The 15,322-nt window shown below is 39.9% G+C and overlaps 1 protein-coding gene across 3 annotated transcripts in view; it reads right to left on the bottom strand.

Annotated features, from left to right (window-relative positions):
• Window positions 1-15,322, bottom strand: part of ODAD2 (outer dynein arm docking complex subunit 2) — a 199,788-nt gene that overhangs the window by 72,076 nt on the left and 112,390 nt on the right. For all 3 annotated transcript variants that reach the window (XM_073334342.2, XM_073334346.2, XM_073334345.2), the window contains exon 17: window positions 5,981-6,095. In XM_073334342.2, coding sequence (XP_073190443.2) covers window positions 5,981-6,095 — 115 coding nt within the window. The remainder of the gene's footprint in view (window positions 1-5,980; window positions 6,096-15,322) is intronic.

The raw sequence follows: 15,322 nt of genomic DNA on the forward strand, positions 1-15,322 counted from the left end.
GCTGCAGAGAGAGGAGAGCAGCCCAGATGTCCAGAATTGTGGGAGATGCTGGTCTGCAGAAAAGTATCACTTCTACATCAGACAACTTTAAACCATTTTATTATCAAGTGAAAGCCATGTTAGGGTAGGTACCATGTCTTCTTTTATGTTGTTACCGAACCTATCACATTGTTGAAAATGAATTAATAATTCTTATTGATAATTAATAATTAATGTCTTATTGATAACGTAGGCCCAGATCTTCCTTCAGTAAACTGGAATACATTTTATATAAGAATTTAGTATTAGGAAATTCTAGCTCTCAGTTGCATGGCTTTAAAATTACACAAAATAAGATCAAATTCCTTACAATTAGCAGAGTATAAAGAAGTAGAGACCCAGCTGATGGGTAAAAAAGTATAATGTTTACAGGAAAAAATAGGAAAATGGAAGGGGAGTAATAAGATCATCAACTTCAAACTGCCAAGGTTTCTGTATACAAATATAAGAAGCATATTGAAGAAAACAAGAAAATTATAAAGTATTGTATGTGCTCATATAGGGAATTTTGACATCATGGGTTTAACCAAAACATGGTGCAGAAACAAATATTTATAAAGTCATATAGAACAAAAAGCGTAACTCTGTGTACAGTATTCAGAAAAGTTTGGGAACTACTGAAATTGATATTCTAACATTTTTTATTACTGAAATGTGGAAACCAACTATCACCACTAATTTAAAACAGTAACTGGCAATATTTTTATTTTATAAATATCAGAAAGCTTTACAACTCAACAAACTTTCTTTGTTACAAAGGCTCACTGTAGGTTTACACATATGGTAATGTTAAAATGATTCTGGAACAGGTGAAATGCACTTCGCCTGCATAAAGCCTGAGTAATCATGTGGCATGAAGAAGAAAGTAGCACATGCTCCACCAATGGCCCTACTCTAGATATGGGCTGTGAGTGTGGAGGCCACTGGATCTGCATAAATACCAATCTCATGCCCCACCCATCCATTCCACCCTAGCCTTCTGTGCTGACCTATGTGGGGCCAATATAGAGATCCCCTTTCATGGCAGGCAGGGGATACACAGTCTGCATGGCTGCTCAGCCTGCAGCTTCCCCATGAAGCTTTAATGTAGGACTTCAAGGGGAGCCATCAACTTGAAAGTCACACTTCCATCTGAAAATGTTGAACTACATTGTTACAAGTAACCCCTAAGGGATTGGGGGGAATCTTTCCCTTTTTTATTCAGTTTTATTGCTTTACTAACTTGACAGTTCTTTAAGGTATAATGAGTTTTGTTGATGGTGCTTATCCTTCCCAAATCCCTTTAAAGGGATGTGTACCAGTAACATCAGCACCAGAGCTGAAGTTGAAATTAATTATGAACAAACAGCAAGCAGGTGTGTGCCCAGAGAGAATAGGTAGGGGAGAGGATGGGTGAGCCTGAGCATGTTTAGTGTTCTGCTCTCAGGACTATCCAAAAGATTTCTCTAAACATAAAGAGAGGAGCAGCCCTTATAACAATTTTTTAAATGTCAGGAGTTACTATTCAAAAGTTACTCTACCAGGAAACTGATTTTGTTTTTAATGCATCAGTTAAAAAAATTATATTAACAGTATCACCTTCAGTGGTATCAAGAGCTTTTGGCTCCTACCCAACAGGCGAATTTCACAATAGCTTTAATAAAACTTTTGTAGAGTTTTGCTACATTTTTCTGTTTGGATTGCTGTGCTTTGGAACAAAGGTATGAATAATGTTTTTTGAGGTAGCATGATTCATAATGCACAATTTAACATTCCAATATCAACAGAGTTGAGTATACTTTTCTTTGCACTTTTTCATAATTATTTGCATTTCTTGGACAATACACTGATATTCTGTCATTACCAACATTACTACAGTAGTGGTTTTTACGTTTTGAATTAAGAAACTAATTAATCTAAATCTGTTTCCATTAAGATCATTCTTTTGAATTAATGACCTGCACAGCTCTTCTATTCTTGCTTTGTAAAAGAGGCATGTATTCATATATTTATAGTTTATATATAAACTTTGAAAATTAGTTTAATGCTCGTGAAAGTGGGTGACTAGTAGCACTGGCAGTTGTTGTGCAAATTTTCCCACATAGCTCCACTACCTCAATCACATCAATGCCAACTCGCAACTGCTTGCTTGCAAGTCATTCTTAGGCCGCTCTGGAATCCATCATGTGTAGTGGTTTAATGATGTATAAAAACAGTGACTAACTTCACACCAGCAAACTATCATTTGTAGCTTCCAGAGGTGGAATGGTTTATGCATTGGCCAGTACAACCTACCTCTTCATTTAAAAAATGTCTTAAATCTATCACACACAAAATAACATTAACCAACTCATTTTATTGGTATTAACAAACAGCAGTTTTTACTTTAATTCAGTATCTTTTCTACCGCATAGTGACCCAAATCAGGCACTATGGTGTACATGTGGCCTCTTCTAGCCTATGACTCAGGGCCCCTGGGTTCACTTCCCTGCTGTGCCATAGACTTCCTGTGTGACCTGGGGCAAGTTACTTAGTTTCTCTACAGTTCAGCTCTCCATCTGTAAAATGGAGATAATAGCATTTTCCTATCTCACAGGGGAGTTGTGAGGATAACTACATTAAAGATTGTGAGGTGCTTAGATACTATGGTAATGGAGGCCATTTCAGTGGGATAGATAGACAGATAGATTAGATCCAGCAGAGTGACTCTGTTACAACATCTAAACTAGTGTATTTTTAATTAGTTTCTGTAAAAGTTATAGAAATTTATTTTATTTCAGTATAGAAAGAACTACAGTGGTACACTGAACACTCAACTCACATGTGCAACACAAAACATAAATATGAATATTATAGAACATAATCTTTAAGTTCCATGCACATTACGTGTCTTTGCAGGAAAATGGCTGCTCAGCTGTATGGCACAATTATAAAAATCCATATATTCAAAATATAGGTTACAATATAGGCATTCCCTTTCTTCTTCACCTTCCATAATACACACACTGCATACAATAACCACTGCAGCTCATCCAAAATGAAGCAAAAATAAGTTAAACCCAAATCCTAGGCCCACAGCTACCTAACACATAGCTTACACATATCTAGATAGGGATGGGGAAGCCACAGTACATAAGCTTCTTTTAAAGTCACAGATTCCATTTTATCTCACAATATATAGAGAAGAATCAAGTGCATGAAACATTTCTTGGTAGATCATATGAATAGGTAAATATTAACTGTAACTAAATAAATAATTCTGATTACATGCAAGCAGCCCCCCTTATGCTGTTATAATTGTCCCTTTATGTGGACCTTCTCCCATTCGGTGCTTGGGGGAAAGGATGGTAACTGCCTCTATGTCACTGTGCCCCCATTTCCCAGGCCACACACAGATCTTTTTGCAGGGTCAGATGTCTTAAGTTAGGTAGGAGGCAGAGAGAGGTGGGAGGAGGGCTGGCATGATGACGTACATAGCTTCCCATTCTTCACAAAACCAGCGAAAAAGCCAACAGAAAGTTAATTCAGCCTAAGTCTACAATATCAGTTCCATTGCCCTCTATACTCCAGGAAAAACACCTTTGAAAGGAATTTCAGGGATGAGGTGGGGGTTTCTGGCAATACAACTCTCAGAGCCAGGTGAGCTAAGTACCCAGTATAGTCCCTAAGCACAGGTGATGGGGGACCTACTCAGTTGTATAATGAAAAGTCTTAGCTTTCAAATACAGGCAACATGTATTGTTAATAACAGTTGAAGATACAGGCAGGTGCATCTGTTTCTTGACAAAAGGGAAATACATGTGACACATCAATTGTTAATATAAAACCTTAGAGGAGAGTGTATCAATAAAAAAGAAAGGGAAATACAATTCAGAATGACTTGGTTAGTTTAGAAAAGGGACAGGTAAGTAGTTTATAGAAATCAGTGTGGAAAACTCTAAGATGCTGAACCTATGAATCAAAAACAGGAGGAAATGTCCCTTCAACTGTTTCATGATGTTTATAAAGCATTAAAAAGAAAGGTAGATACACAGAAATTGTTGATCCTCTAAGTTGATTAGTTCTTCACAGGAAATGTTGACTTCAGTGGGAGTTGAGAGCATTTAGAAGAGTGATGCTCAGACATCAGTAGTTCAGGAGCCAAATTAGCAATCATCATTACCCAAAAGAGCCACAGTAGTGTGAATTCATTGTTTCATTTACTATATACATATAATTCTCACAGCACAATGACTGACCAGGTATTATTTTATCAACTATAATTGGTTAATAACTTAGTAAAATAATCCAGATTGGTTAATAACTTAGACTGTTTAATAATTAAATCACACAGTGTTTTAATATCATGTGCTACAAAGAGCTGCAGGAGACACATTAAAGAGCCACTTGCGGCTTGTGAGCCTCAGTCCTGAATATCACTGATTTAGTACTTCCAAGGGGGTTCCAGCACCTCACAGGATCAGCTCTTTAAATATTGTGCAGAATGATTTACATCAGTGACAGAGTACAAAGGGAAATCAAAACTGGTGTTAATGGGGGCATTCATTAGAAATTGGAAGAAATCATTCCGGCCTTGTACAAGAGTTAGTGATGCAAGATTATTAGATATTTTAGGGATATGCTTAAGAAAAACAAAACCTTTCATATTTACTGTACCATAGATCATTGGGTCTAATCCATTCTAGACCAGTAAAGGAAAATAGTCACCTTTTTATCTCTGTTTGGCAGTCTATTTAAAATAAATTAATAGTCCAGTTCTTTGTGCACAGCTGACTAGAGCACAAGAACCACCATTCACAACTGGCACTTTTCATTGGCAGTCTGAGCAGAGAATCTAAGGATTTCATTGGCATGGAGACTGAAATACGCTCTCAAGCCAAAAGGTGCTCCCTTGAGAACATGGTTGAGGTATGCAGGGTAGAGGAGAGCCACTACCTGTGCTGTTCACAGCCTGTTAATAGAACACTTTTATTTCCATTATTGTTCGACTAGCACCTTTCAGTATGCTTTACTGGGAACAGTGGGCAGAGTTCTGGTTACATTATTATAAAGATGACATTTTACAAACAGAGAAAGTACAATTAAGGACAACCAGATTGCTATGAGCAGTAGATGGGTTTCTGTAGTTGTGTTTTAAATATTCAAATAAATAAATTAAATTATTTAAAGCAGTTAAAAGAATACAAGTAAAAGGCAACTAATTAGCAAGACTGTAAACATTAATTGTTGAAAATCATGAGAAAAATGTGACTATGTAATTATGATCTATAAATAAGGCAGCAATTCTGTCACGGAAGTCACAGATTCCGTGACTTTCTGCGACCCCTGTGACTTTTGCAGCTGCAATGGCTGGTGCAGCTGATCCCAGGGCTGCCAGAGCAGCTGGCCCTAGGGCCAGCAGTTGGAGCACCCCGTGGCCAGCTGCACAGACCGCTGCTTGGGTGGCCCAAGACAGTTGGCCCCAGGGAGCGTCTTAGCAGTGGTCCTAGGGGCTGCCCTGGGGCCAGCCGCACCGGCCGTTGCTTGGATGGTCCCGGGGGAGTGGGCTGGCCCCGGGAGCACCTGAGCAGTGGTCCTGGGGGCTGCCTCGGGGCCAGCTGCTCCAGCTGCTGCATGGGCGGCTGGCCTCAGGGAGCACCCAAGCAGCGGTCCCAGGGCAGCTGGCCCTGGGGAGGGCCCAAGCAGCAGTCCCCGGGGTCTCGGAGCCTCAGGTGGCTGGGGACAGTCAGACCCTGTGGCCAGTGCAGCGGTGTCCTGGGGCCCCCCAGAGCAGCAGCACCTGGGGCCCCAGGAGCTGCTAAGTTTTTGTCAGGGGTATTTATATAGTAAAAGTCATGGACAGGTCATGGCCATGAATTTTTGTTTATTGCCCATGACCTGTCCATGACTTTTACTAAAAATACCTGTGACTAAATCTTAGCCTTATCTATAAACAATTACATTTTAGTAAATATATTCTCACCTTAGCATTTTCAATGCAGGGACAGATAGCCCATGCCGCACTTGCTTGAACATTCGGATGAGGATTTTTCAACAAGGACCACAACAAACGAACTCCATCTAAGCGGTCAATTATCCTATTATAGAAACAGACATTATAAAATCATAATTAATTATGGAGTAAACAATGTAAAATTGAAATGATGTAATTTTGTTTCAAAAGTCATGTCAAGAAATATTGGTGTGATTTTTTAATAAACAATCTTGTATTAAGTGCTAGTGGTTTATTGGCAACTAAATATTATCAAGATTTTCTATAAATGTTACTCACTGTCACTAGATGGTTGTGCACAAATTTTTTAGACCAAAACGTGTTTTCTAACTAAAGTTTATGGATGTTGTTTATTTTTTCTTAGTATTTACACTTAAAATGCATTATTCAAGGAACCAAACAAACTGCATTATATCTAGGACTCATGTAAACCTAGAAACAAGCCATGTGAGATTTTAATGAGCTGCATGCAAGGTGAAACCTTAATTCAAACATACTAGTTTCTTTCATATAGTAACAAATATTTTCCAAAACAAATATTTGTGCCAAAAAACTATGTACTTAACTTTTTATTCAGTTTATGTTTAATTTATTTACTTCACAATATGACATATTTTAAAGTCCTATGTTTCTAATCTAGCATTAGGAATTAAAATGGTCACACCACAGTGCATCCTTTGTTGGGCATGAATAACGTGTAACTTGTTTCCCATGTGTTCCCTACTAACAAGACTAACATTGAACACTGTGTTATAATTACTTAAACACACTGTAATCAAAGTATCTTCATGACTAGCGGAAAAATGAATTATCATCAGATTCATCTCTACACCATCTGTCTTATGTGTATATATCAATCAATCTAGGGGATCATAACTTCACATTAGGGTCCACTGAGTACTTTAAATGGAGAGGAAGGCCAAACAAAACTTAATATCCTTTACAAACATGTCTTTGTTCAGAAAGATATGTTAAATTCAAAGCAGATGAGATGAAGATAAAGAAAATCAGGCATACTTTGATTTCTAACTTCAAAAGTAAAAGTTTAATTGTACACTGATAGTGCATATCTTATATTGTGAATCTTATAAAATATCACACAAAAACATATAATTTGTGTTCACTATGTAGAAGTTTGCCAGGATTTTTTAAAAGTAAGTATAAAATCAGTTCTGTACGTAATCATACAATTATTTGATGCAGAAGAAATAACTTACGACATGAACTCTGTTTACAGTAATGTGGGGCATTACTTACAACAAATTGATGCAACCTGGTTATTTTGCTTTCAAAATCTAGATTTTTTTCCCAGAACTAAGGAGAACCTGTTTTAAAAAGCTCTTTTTAATGTAAGACCTGCTAAATTGAAGGCAGTCTCATTTATACACTCTGTGCCAAATATACCAACTGCCAGAAGAAAAGTCAACTGAGAAAGTAAGAAATCAGAGTTCACATTGGCAGTAGCAGAACAAACCATAACAGCATAATAACACAGAACACAACTTTGTATAAATTTATGTAAAACACTGGTCCACATAGTGACAAAGACTGAAGGACAACTTTCAAAATCTCATATAGTTCAGCAATGCTTTCCTGTGAAAACACAAACAGGAAACTTTTTGCTGTTGGACTTAATTGATAAAAGGCACAGTATATATCTGGTATTTACTTCAGTGAAGCCAATGTAATTAACACCACTAGTGTGAGAGCACAAGAAAGCCCAAAGTGATTGAAGATGTACAGCAGTCTTCCAAAACAATAATGAAAATATACCAGTCCAGGCGCAAATTATGATCTTTCACCATAACCATAATGAGAATAATGAAAAGAAAAAAAACCCCTCACCTTAATAATAGTTAATTTTCCTGAGAAAAATTAAAATGTGTGCACAATTTGTAGACCATTAGTAGCAGTAATCACAATGTGCTAGTGGCCTTGCTATTATCATATGGTAAGGACTTTTTGGGGGGAGGGTTGACAGCGTTTCCTATAAGCATAATGACAGAGGTGAATTTTTGAGGAGGAGGATAAGGTGGTGGCTTTACAGATTATGACTTTCCCCTTGCATGTAAGAGGCAGCATGGGAGAAAGTACAAAGGGACAGATATTTAAAGGTATCTAGACACTTAAAGATGAAGATAGGTGCCTAGTGAGATTTTCAAAAGCACAGAAGTCCCTAATAGTAGAGTGCTTGTGGGAGAACCAGACAAGCATGCGATCACGATTAGCAGCTTGCCTTGGTAGACATGGCAGCCAGTGATTATCCAAGAAATCACCTGACCCAAAAAGTAGCTCCAGTTTGTTTTCTCCCCTAGCATTATGACAGTAACTTGGTAAACTATAGAAGATATAGTGTCTTCTACTCAGAAGAACATCTTGTTACTATAATCATTCTTTTCTCTCCCTCATCTCTTGAGGTTCCTCTGCATCTCTGCTGGAGCCCCAAAGATTCCCCTCATTTTGCCCTGTTTTACAATTCCATCACATAGATTCCAGTAACAGTCACATTTCTACCAGCAACAAACAAACTGCTTTTGAATGGGAGGTATTTCCTCCCGAGTGGCTAAATATATTACCTAAGCAAATATGGTAGCACCTAACTGCTACCAGCCTTAGAATCAAGGGACAGAAATTATGCATTGAGCTCAGGTTTCCTGCACTGCACTACAGAGCACAACTTCTAGGCTGGTTCAGCTTTCTCTTGTATTTTCCTTTAATCCTCCTTTCCCTTGCAAATTGACTGTCATTTTGTTTTCAGTATTCCTATTTGCTATTCTAGTCTGTAGTTTCTCATACTGCACTCATCACCACAATGCGTCTTGGCTCAAGTTAGGTTGTCTCCCATATTATTATCATTTATTTGAATGACAGTAGCACCTGTTGCCACGATTGAGATTGGGACACCATTGCGCTAGGTACTGCACAAACACTTAATAAGAGATTGTTCCTGTCCCATAGAGTTTGCAAACAAAACAGAAGAGTCATAAAAAAGGCAGAAGAAATAAATTATTATCCCCTTTTACAGACATTACTGAGGCACACAGAGATTATGTGATTTTCCCAGGTCACACAGGGACTGTGTGGCAGAGTTGAGAAACTGACCAGGTTTCCTGAGTCACAGTTCAGTGGGACTGAAACTATCACAAAACTATCCTTCCTCCTTGAAGCATCTGTCACTTCCCAATGCCTGACTTGGCTTTTCTGGAAGCAACATTTCTTGTGTATGACTAAAGTTGAGGCTATTGATTAACAGTATAACCAACTGACTGACTTCACTAGTGGTTTCTTCTTTAAAATGTTTAAGAGACCAAGAAACCAAATTTAGTCAAATTTATTGTCTAAAGATAAAGCAATACAGTAAGAAAAGAAGACATACATACCCTCCTTCAAGGAAGCAATTCTTATCTCACAGCATGTTCATCTTACACAGAAGGTGTGCTTTAAAGATATGCCCTTAAATGTACTTCTATTTATATTGTGGTTGTTTACAAGCTAAAACCCCCTATACATCACTTGAAGTTTAAGTTTAACCCACTGGTTTGTGCCAGCTTTGTCTGGGGTTCCCAAATCTAATAGCAGAAAACCAAACACCCTTGCCCCACCCACTTCCCCACAGTCCCGCCCTTGCCCCACACCTTCCCCGAGGCCCTGCTCCTGCTCAGTCCATCCCCCCTCCCTCCATTGCTCGCTCCCCACCACCCTCACTCACTCGCTTATTTTCACCAGGCTGTTCCAAGAGATTAGGGTGTGGGAGAGGGTGAGGGCTCCACCTGGGGGTGCGAGCTCTGGGGTGGGGCTAGGGATGAGGTGTTTGGGGTGCAGGAGGGAGCTCAGGGATCTGGGGTGGGGCCAAGGGGATCAGAGTGTGGGGGGTGGGCTCTGGGCTGGGGCAGGGGGTTGGGGTGTGAGAGGGGGTGAGGGCTCTGGTTGTGAGTGCGGGCTCTGGGGTGGGGGCATGGATGAGGGATTTGGGGTACAGGAAGGGGCTCTGGGCTGGGGGGCAGGGCTGAGGGGTTCAGAGTGTGGGAGGGAGCTCCCGCCTGAGACAGGGGGTTGGGATATGGAAGGGGGTAGGGGCTCTTGTGCGGGCTCTAGGGTGGCACCAGAAATGAGGGGTTCAAGGCATGGGAGGGGGCTCCGGGCTGGGATAGGGGTGCAGGGTGTGGGGTGTGGGCTCTGGGAGGGAGTTTGGATGTGGAAGGGAATTCCGAGATGGGGTAGGGGGTTGGAGTGTAGGAGGGGGTTCAGGATGTGGACTCTGGGAGGCGCTGACCTCAGGCAGTCCACAGGAAGTGGCAACATGTCCCTTCAGCTCCTAGATGGAGGGGCGACCAGCGGGCTTTGCATGATGACCCTGCCCACAGGCACCATCCCCGCAGCTCCCATCAGCCACAGTTCCTGGCTGATGGGAGCTGAGGAGCAGGCCCTCGGGGCAGGGGCAGTGTGCAGAGCCCCCATGGACGCCTCTCTGCCTAGGAGCCGGAGGGACATGCTGGCTGCAGAGCCTGCCAGCCCCACTGCACCACCAACCAGACTTTTAATGGCCTAGTCTGCGGTGCTGACCAGAGCCACCAGGGTCCCTTTTCAACCAGGTGTTCCAGTCAAAAAACGGACACCTGGCAACCCTAGCTTTGTCCTTAGTACATCCCTGTACTTTCCCATATCTTGTTTTGAATACTACATTCCACGTGATGATGAGCCATGATAGTACTTCCTAACTGTATGTGGTATAGACTATTCATGTATTATTGCTTTGACAAGTTTCCTATTTTCTAATGCCAAAGCTGACTTTAGCTTTGCAAAGCATTGTGGGATACTTGACATGGTGGAAAAGAATTGTGGAAGGAGCATAATATATTCAATTAACATACCTTCCCAACATCCATATATATAATGTATATTATATTAATACTATGCACATAATACCATTAATGTGGTGGTTACTACATCTAACAAATACATATTGGCTAACAAAGCTCTGTTTCTGGTGAGATGGCTTTTTCTCCATCTTTTTTTGTTTTGTTTTTTTTCTTTACCTCTTCTTAGTCTTTCCTGTTTTCCTTTTCTCTTCTCCTGCTCTCTCACACATTCCCCATTGCTTATTTCCTTTAGCCATGATTTTCTTCTTGCTACATAAATGGCTGCATGCACAACTGTCTAGGTCAAAGTCTAAGTCAAGTATTGGTAAGCTATGTACTATTTCAGAATAATACATTCAAAAATGTCTAATGAAAAATGGAGGCAAATATTAAATTTATTATATTCCACATCAGGTATATATTGACTATAGCTGAAGTATGCAGATTCATATGAAAATGACTTATTGGCCCTCACACAAAATTCCCAGTGAAGTCAATGCTACAAGAGTGCAGCTACGCTCAAATTCTGGCTCACAAAATCCATTCAAGATGGAATAACTAGAACAAGAAACACTGGTGACCAAATCCTGTGAAGTGCTGAGCACCTGCAATTTGCATTGGAGTCAATGGACCCAATCCTGCTCCTATTAAAGGAAGTTCTGCCATTCTCTTCAACAATGGAACTGTACTGGGCCAAAAGAGACTTAAAATGCATAATAAGAAAGAATGGACATAAGTGCTATGTCGACAGGTGAAACCCTCCCATTGATGTAGTGCTGTCTACTCCGGAAATTTGGTTGGTATAACTGTGTCGCGCAGGGGTGTGGATTTTCCACACCCCTGAGCAACGTAGTTATACTGACATAAATCTGTAGTGTACACCAGGGCTTAGCTGTGACTGAGCAGCTGAGACATGGAGCTGGGGAAAAGGTAGCTGTATGCTACCTTTTCAGGCCCAGAGTTCTGGGGCTGGCTGGAGACTGGTCTGGCTTGTTCAGTGGCACAATTTAGAGCAGCCTGTAGGTTTTCCATGGCCTCAAGCAGCTGTTCTGGAAACTGGGAATAACCAGATTGTATTCCATCTGTGCCCTTTTCCACTGGCCACAACCTCTATACCATGAACCAAGAGTGAGGGTGGCATAGAGCTGCTGTCAGTTCTGCACTATTTGAGGATTCCCCTTACAAAAGGGGAATTCCCAGGAGGCTAAGCAAAACAAATTTCCAGGGGCACTCAAAACAGCTGACCAACTGTATGCATATAGAATGCATGCCTTATGGGCACTGAATTTCAAAGCAATTCAGTCAGTTTCCTAATATGAGATGCTGCTGCTGTTTCTATGACCAATTCTGAGCAGACTTTGGTCATACTGGAGAGGGTGGTTACTTAGTACAGATAATTTAACATCATAAAATGCTTGGGAAGACCTTGGGGTTGTTGCTTAGGATCACTAGTTGCTTAATAAAGACGGTCTTTCATACAGGTTTCACTGTATTTATTTTAAAGACCTTCAAGGTCATCATGGCTAAGTTTGTTTGCTGGCCAGGATAACAGTTCCAGGAATACAAATCAATTTTCTATTCCTATGTTTTAATAAAAATGTAATCTATACAAACTGATTTTACATTCAAATAATTTGATATTGAATATTTCCACCATAAATTTTAACATGGATTGCTCAAACAAACATGCACGCCCTCTAGACATCTGTTTGTTATATCTATCATCTTCTTGAAACTCTACTATTTGCCAGCACTTTTGAGAAGTCTGGGAGTATCTCCTGCCAACTCAGACCACATATACAAACATAAACAATGTTATACTGAGTCTATTTTGTGCTCACTGGTAAAATTACAGGGTTTACTTCTGGTAGAGTGTAATCTCATCTTTTCTGACACCACAATTTAATATGCTTTTTAAAACTTTCACAATATTTGTTGCAAACTGCTTTGATAAACTGTATATCAGCGACTCTAAATCCATCTGGCTAAAATATTCTTATATTTTAGTCCATAATACTCTAATGCCTCAGCATTGAAAACTAGATTTAAAATCTATAGATTTTCTAAACAAAAGGGTTCATGAAAATGTAGTAAAATTTAAAAAACGGAATAAGAAATAAAAGCATGTAGAATCATTAATAGAAAAAGAATGACTGGAAAAGAACTTCCTCAAAATAAAAAATAAGAACATTGCAGTTGGTGGGGACACATCACTACATAAAGTTGTGCAGGAGAACAGACATGGAAAATAAAGCATTTTGTACCCTGGATTGGTGAAGCTTGCTCACGTAGCTATGTTTTGGGAAAAGATAAATTATCTCTTGCTATACAAGTGCCTACCATACCACCATGTAGAAGCTTGCATACTCACCCAGCCTCCAAGGGCTTCATCCTGTGCTGCCATCCTGAGAATGAGGGAGTGGACTAATTTGGAGAAAAACTTAATTTCAGAATGAAGAGGTAGATCAGAGCTACACCTCATGATCCATCTCTTCCCTCCCCATGCCCATATCTACACTTAGAACAATTTAATTTCCATGGGTTGTCTTAGAATATCATCAAGGTTAGATGCAGCATAGCAGAAAGTGCCAACTCAGACACTCTGTATGCAGAGAAATTTAATTTCACTCCAAAAGAACCATAGAGAAAACAAAGAGAAAAGATCTACAGAAAACCTATCTTCATAAGAGATGGAACTGGATTAATGTATAATCATCTAATCCTACCCCCTTGTCAATGCAGGTTTGCTCTCTGCACTATATTTTCTAGTGCTTTTGGCAGTCTAGAACTTAATCATTCCATGTTATGGGGATTCCAGCATTCCCTTAGGAGATTATTCCACAGTCTAATAGACTTCTCTATTGAAACTTTTCCTGATATTCAACCTAAATTTTCATTTTCTTAATCCCATCCTCCTAATTATACCCTCTTGAACAATTCTAAATGATTCCTCTCCATCCTCATTATTTGCAATATTCAATTTAGGAACTTGAGTATTTATTTTTTTAATTAATTACACAAAGTACTAGGTAAGTTCCCCTGTCAAACAGTGTGTATGGATTCAGATAGCTGGTAGTAATTGCTTATGCTAACATGATGACTTTAGTAATGCATGAGATCTGGTTCCAGGAAAAACAGAGATGCCACATAATAAGAGATTGCTCAACCATAGCTTGCTGAACAAATGCAGCTAGGGAAACAACACAATGCTAGTTTCCATTTGAAAATGTTCAATCTACACTAAGGTCCAGACGTGGCTGTGATGTGGCTACTTTGCCCTGCGCTGCTGGTGAATATTGGGTCAAGAACAGCTGGACATGGGAGGATCACCTCAGTGCAAGGGATTAATGTATAATCCCTGCCCATGGTGCAGAGCTGGAGTTGCAACTCCTAACCTCCTTACTCCTGCCTTCCTGCCAGGTATAGGGGGAAGGGAGGGTATAAGACCTACAAGTCAGATTTGCAAAGGCAAGAACTAACAGTACAAACAGGTGATCTACTAGAACAAATCTGAAGCCACTCACTGGAAAAAACAAATAGGAATTGTGGGAGATAAGAGGGGATCAGTTAGCTGAACCAGAGAGGGCACAAAAACTGGAGCCAGAAGCTCTCACCACCTGAAAGACATACAGTATCCAAGGGAGATTGCTTTTTTTTTTTTTTCTGGAGGAAGACATTTGTGGATACCCATCACCTTGAAAAGACTGAAAATGAAAGATGGGTATATGAAGAGGTTGCCAGGAGACCAAAAAAGGAACATTTCGCCTGCCAGGTTCAGATAGTTATTCTGGGCACAATTGAGTAGACCCCTCAAAAAGAAGTTACTTGCTGACATTATTCCTATATAAAGGTGTAGTAGGGAATGAGGTGGCAAGCACTCCTACACAGCACTCCTATCAAATTAAAAACCATTAACAAAATGAGATGACAAAGGATTCCAGGCAATCATCTTTCATCAGGGTAATTTGCAGCCCCACTAGCGCTCTGGAAAGATTAACGGGGATGGAGTGCTGACATGATGAACACTTAGATTTTGTCTATGGTAGCACTTTTGTCAAGAAAACGTTTGTCAGTCAGGGTGTGAAAAATACACCCCCCTGACGATATAGGTTTAACCAACAAAAGTGCTGTTGTGGACAGCGCTATGTCGACAGGACAGCATTTCCCATTGACATAGCTACTGCCGCTTGTTGGGCTGTGATTTAATTATGCCAACAGGAGAGCTGTGGTCCATAGTGTAGACAAAGCCTACTGTTTCAAAGTCTTGTGGCTGGGAGAAATTCACAATGAGAGTAACTTACCAAAACATTTACATTTAGTTGCCTTTTTAAAAAAATGAGAAGATATGGGGCGGGGCAGGATTTGGGAAAGGGCTGTGTGTTATTTTTCTGATTTATTTTATATAATTGCAATATCAATTTATTTTTAGGTACATACTTGTATATGTTTCTAA

The sequence above is a fragment of the Lepidochelys kempii genome, chromosome 2, assembly GCF_965140285.1.
Source record: "Lepidochelys kempii isolate rLepKem1 chromosome 2, rLepKem1.hap1, whole genome shotgun sequence".
Classification (NCBI taxonomy): Eukaryota; Metazoa; Chordata; order Testudines; family Cheloniidae; genus Lepidochelys; species Lepidochelys kempii.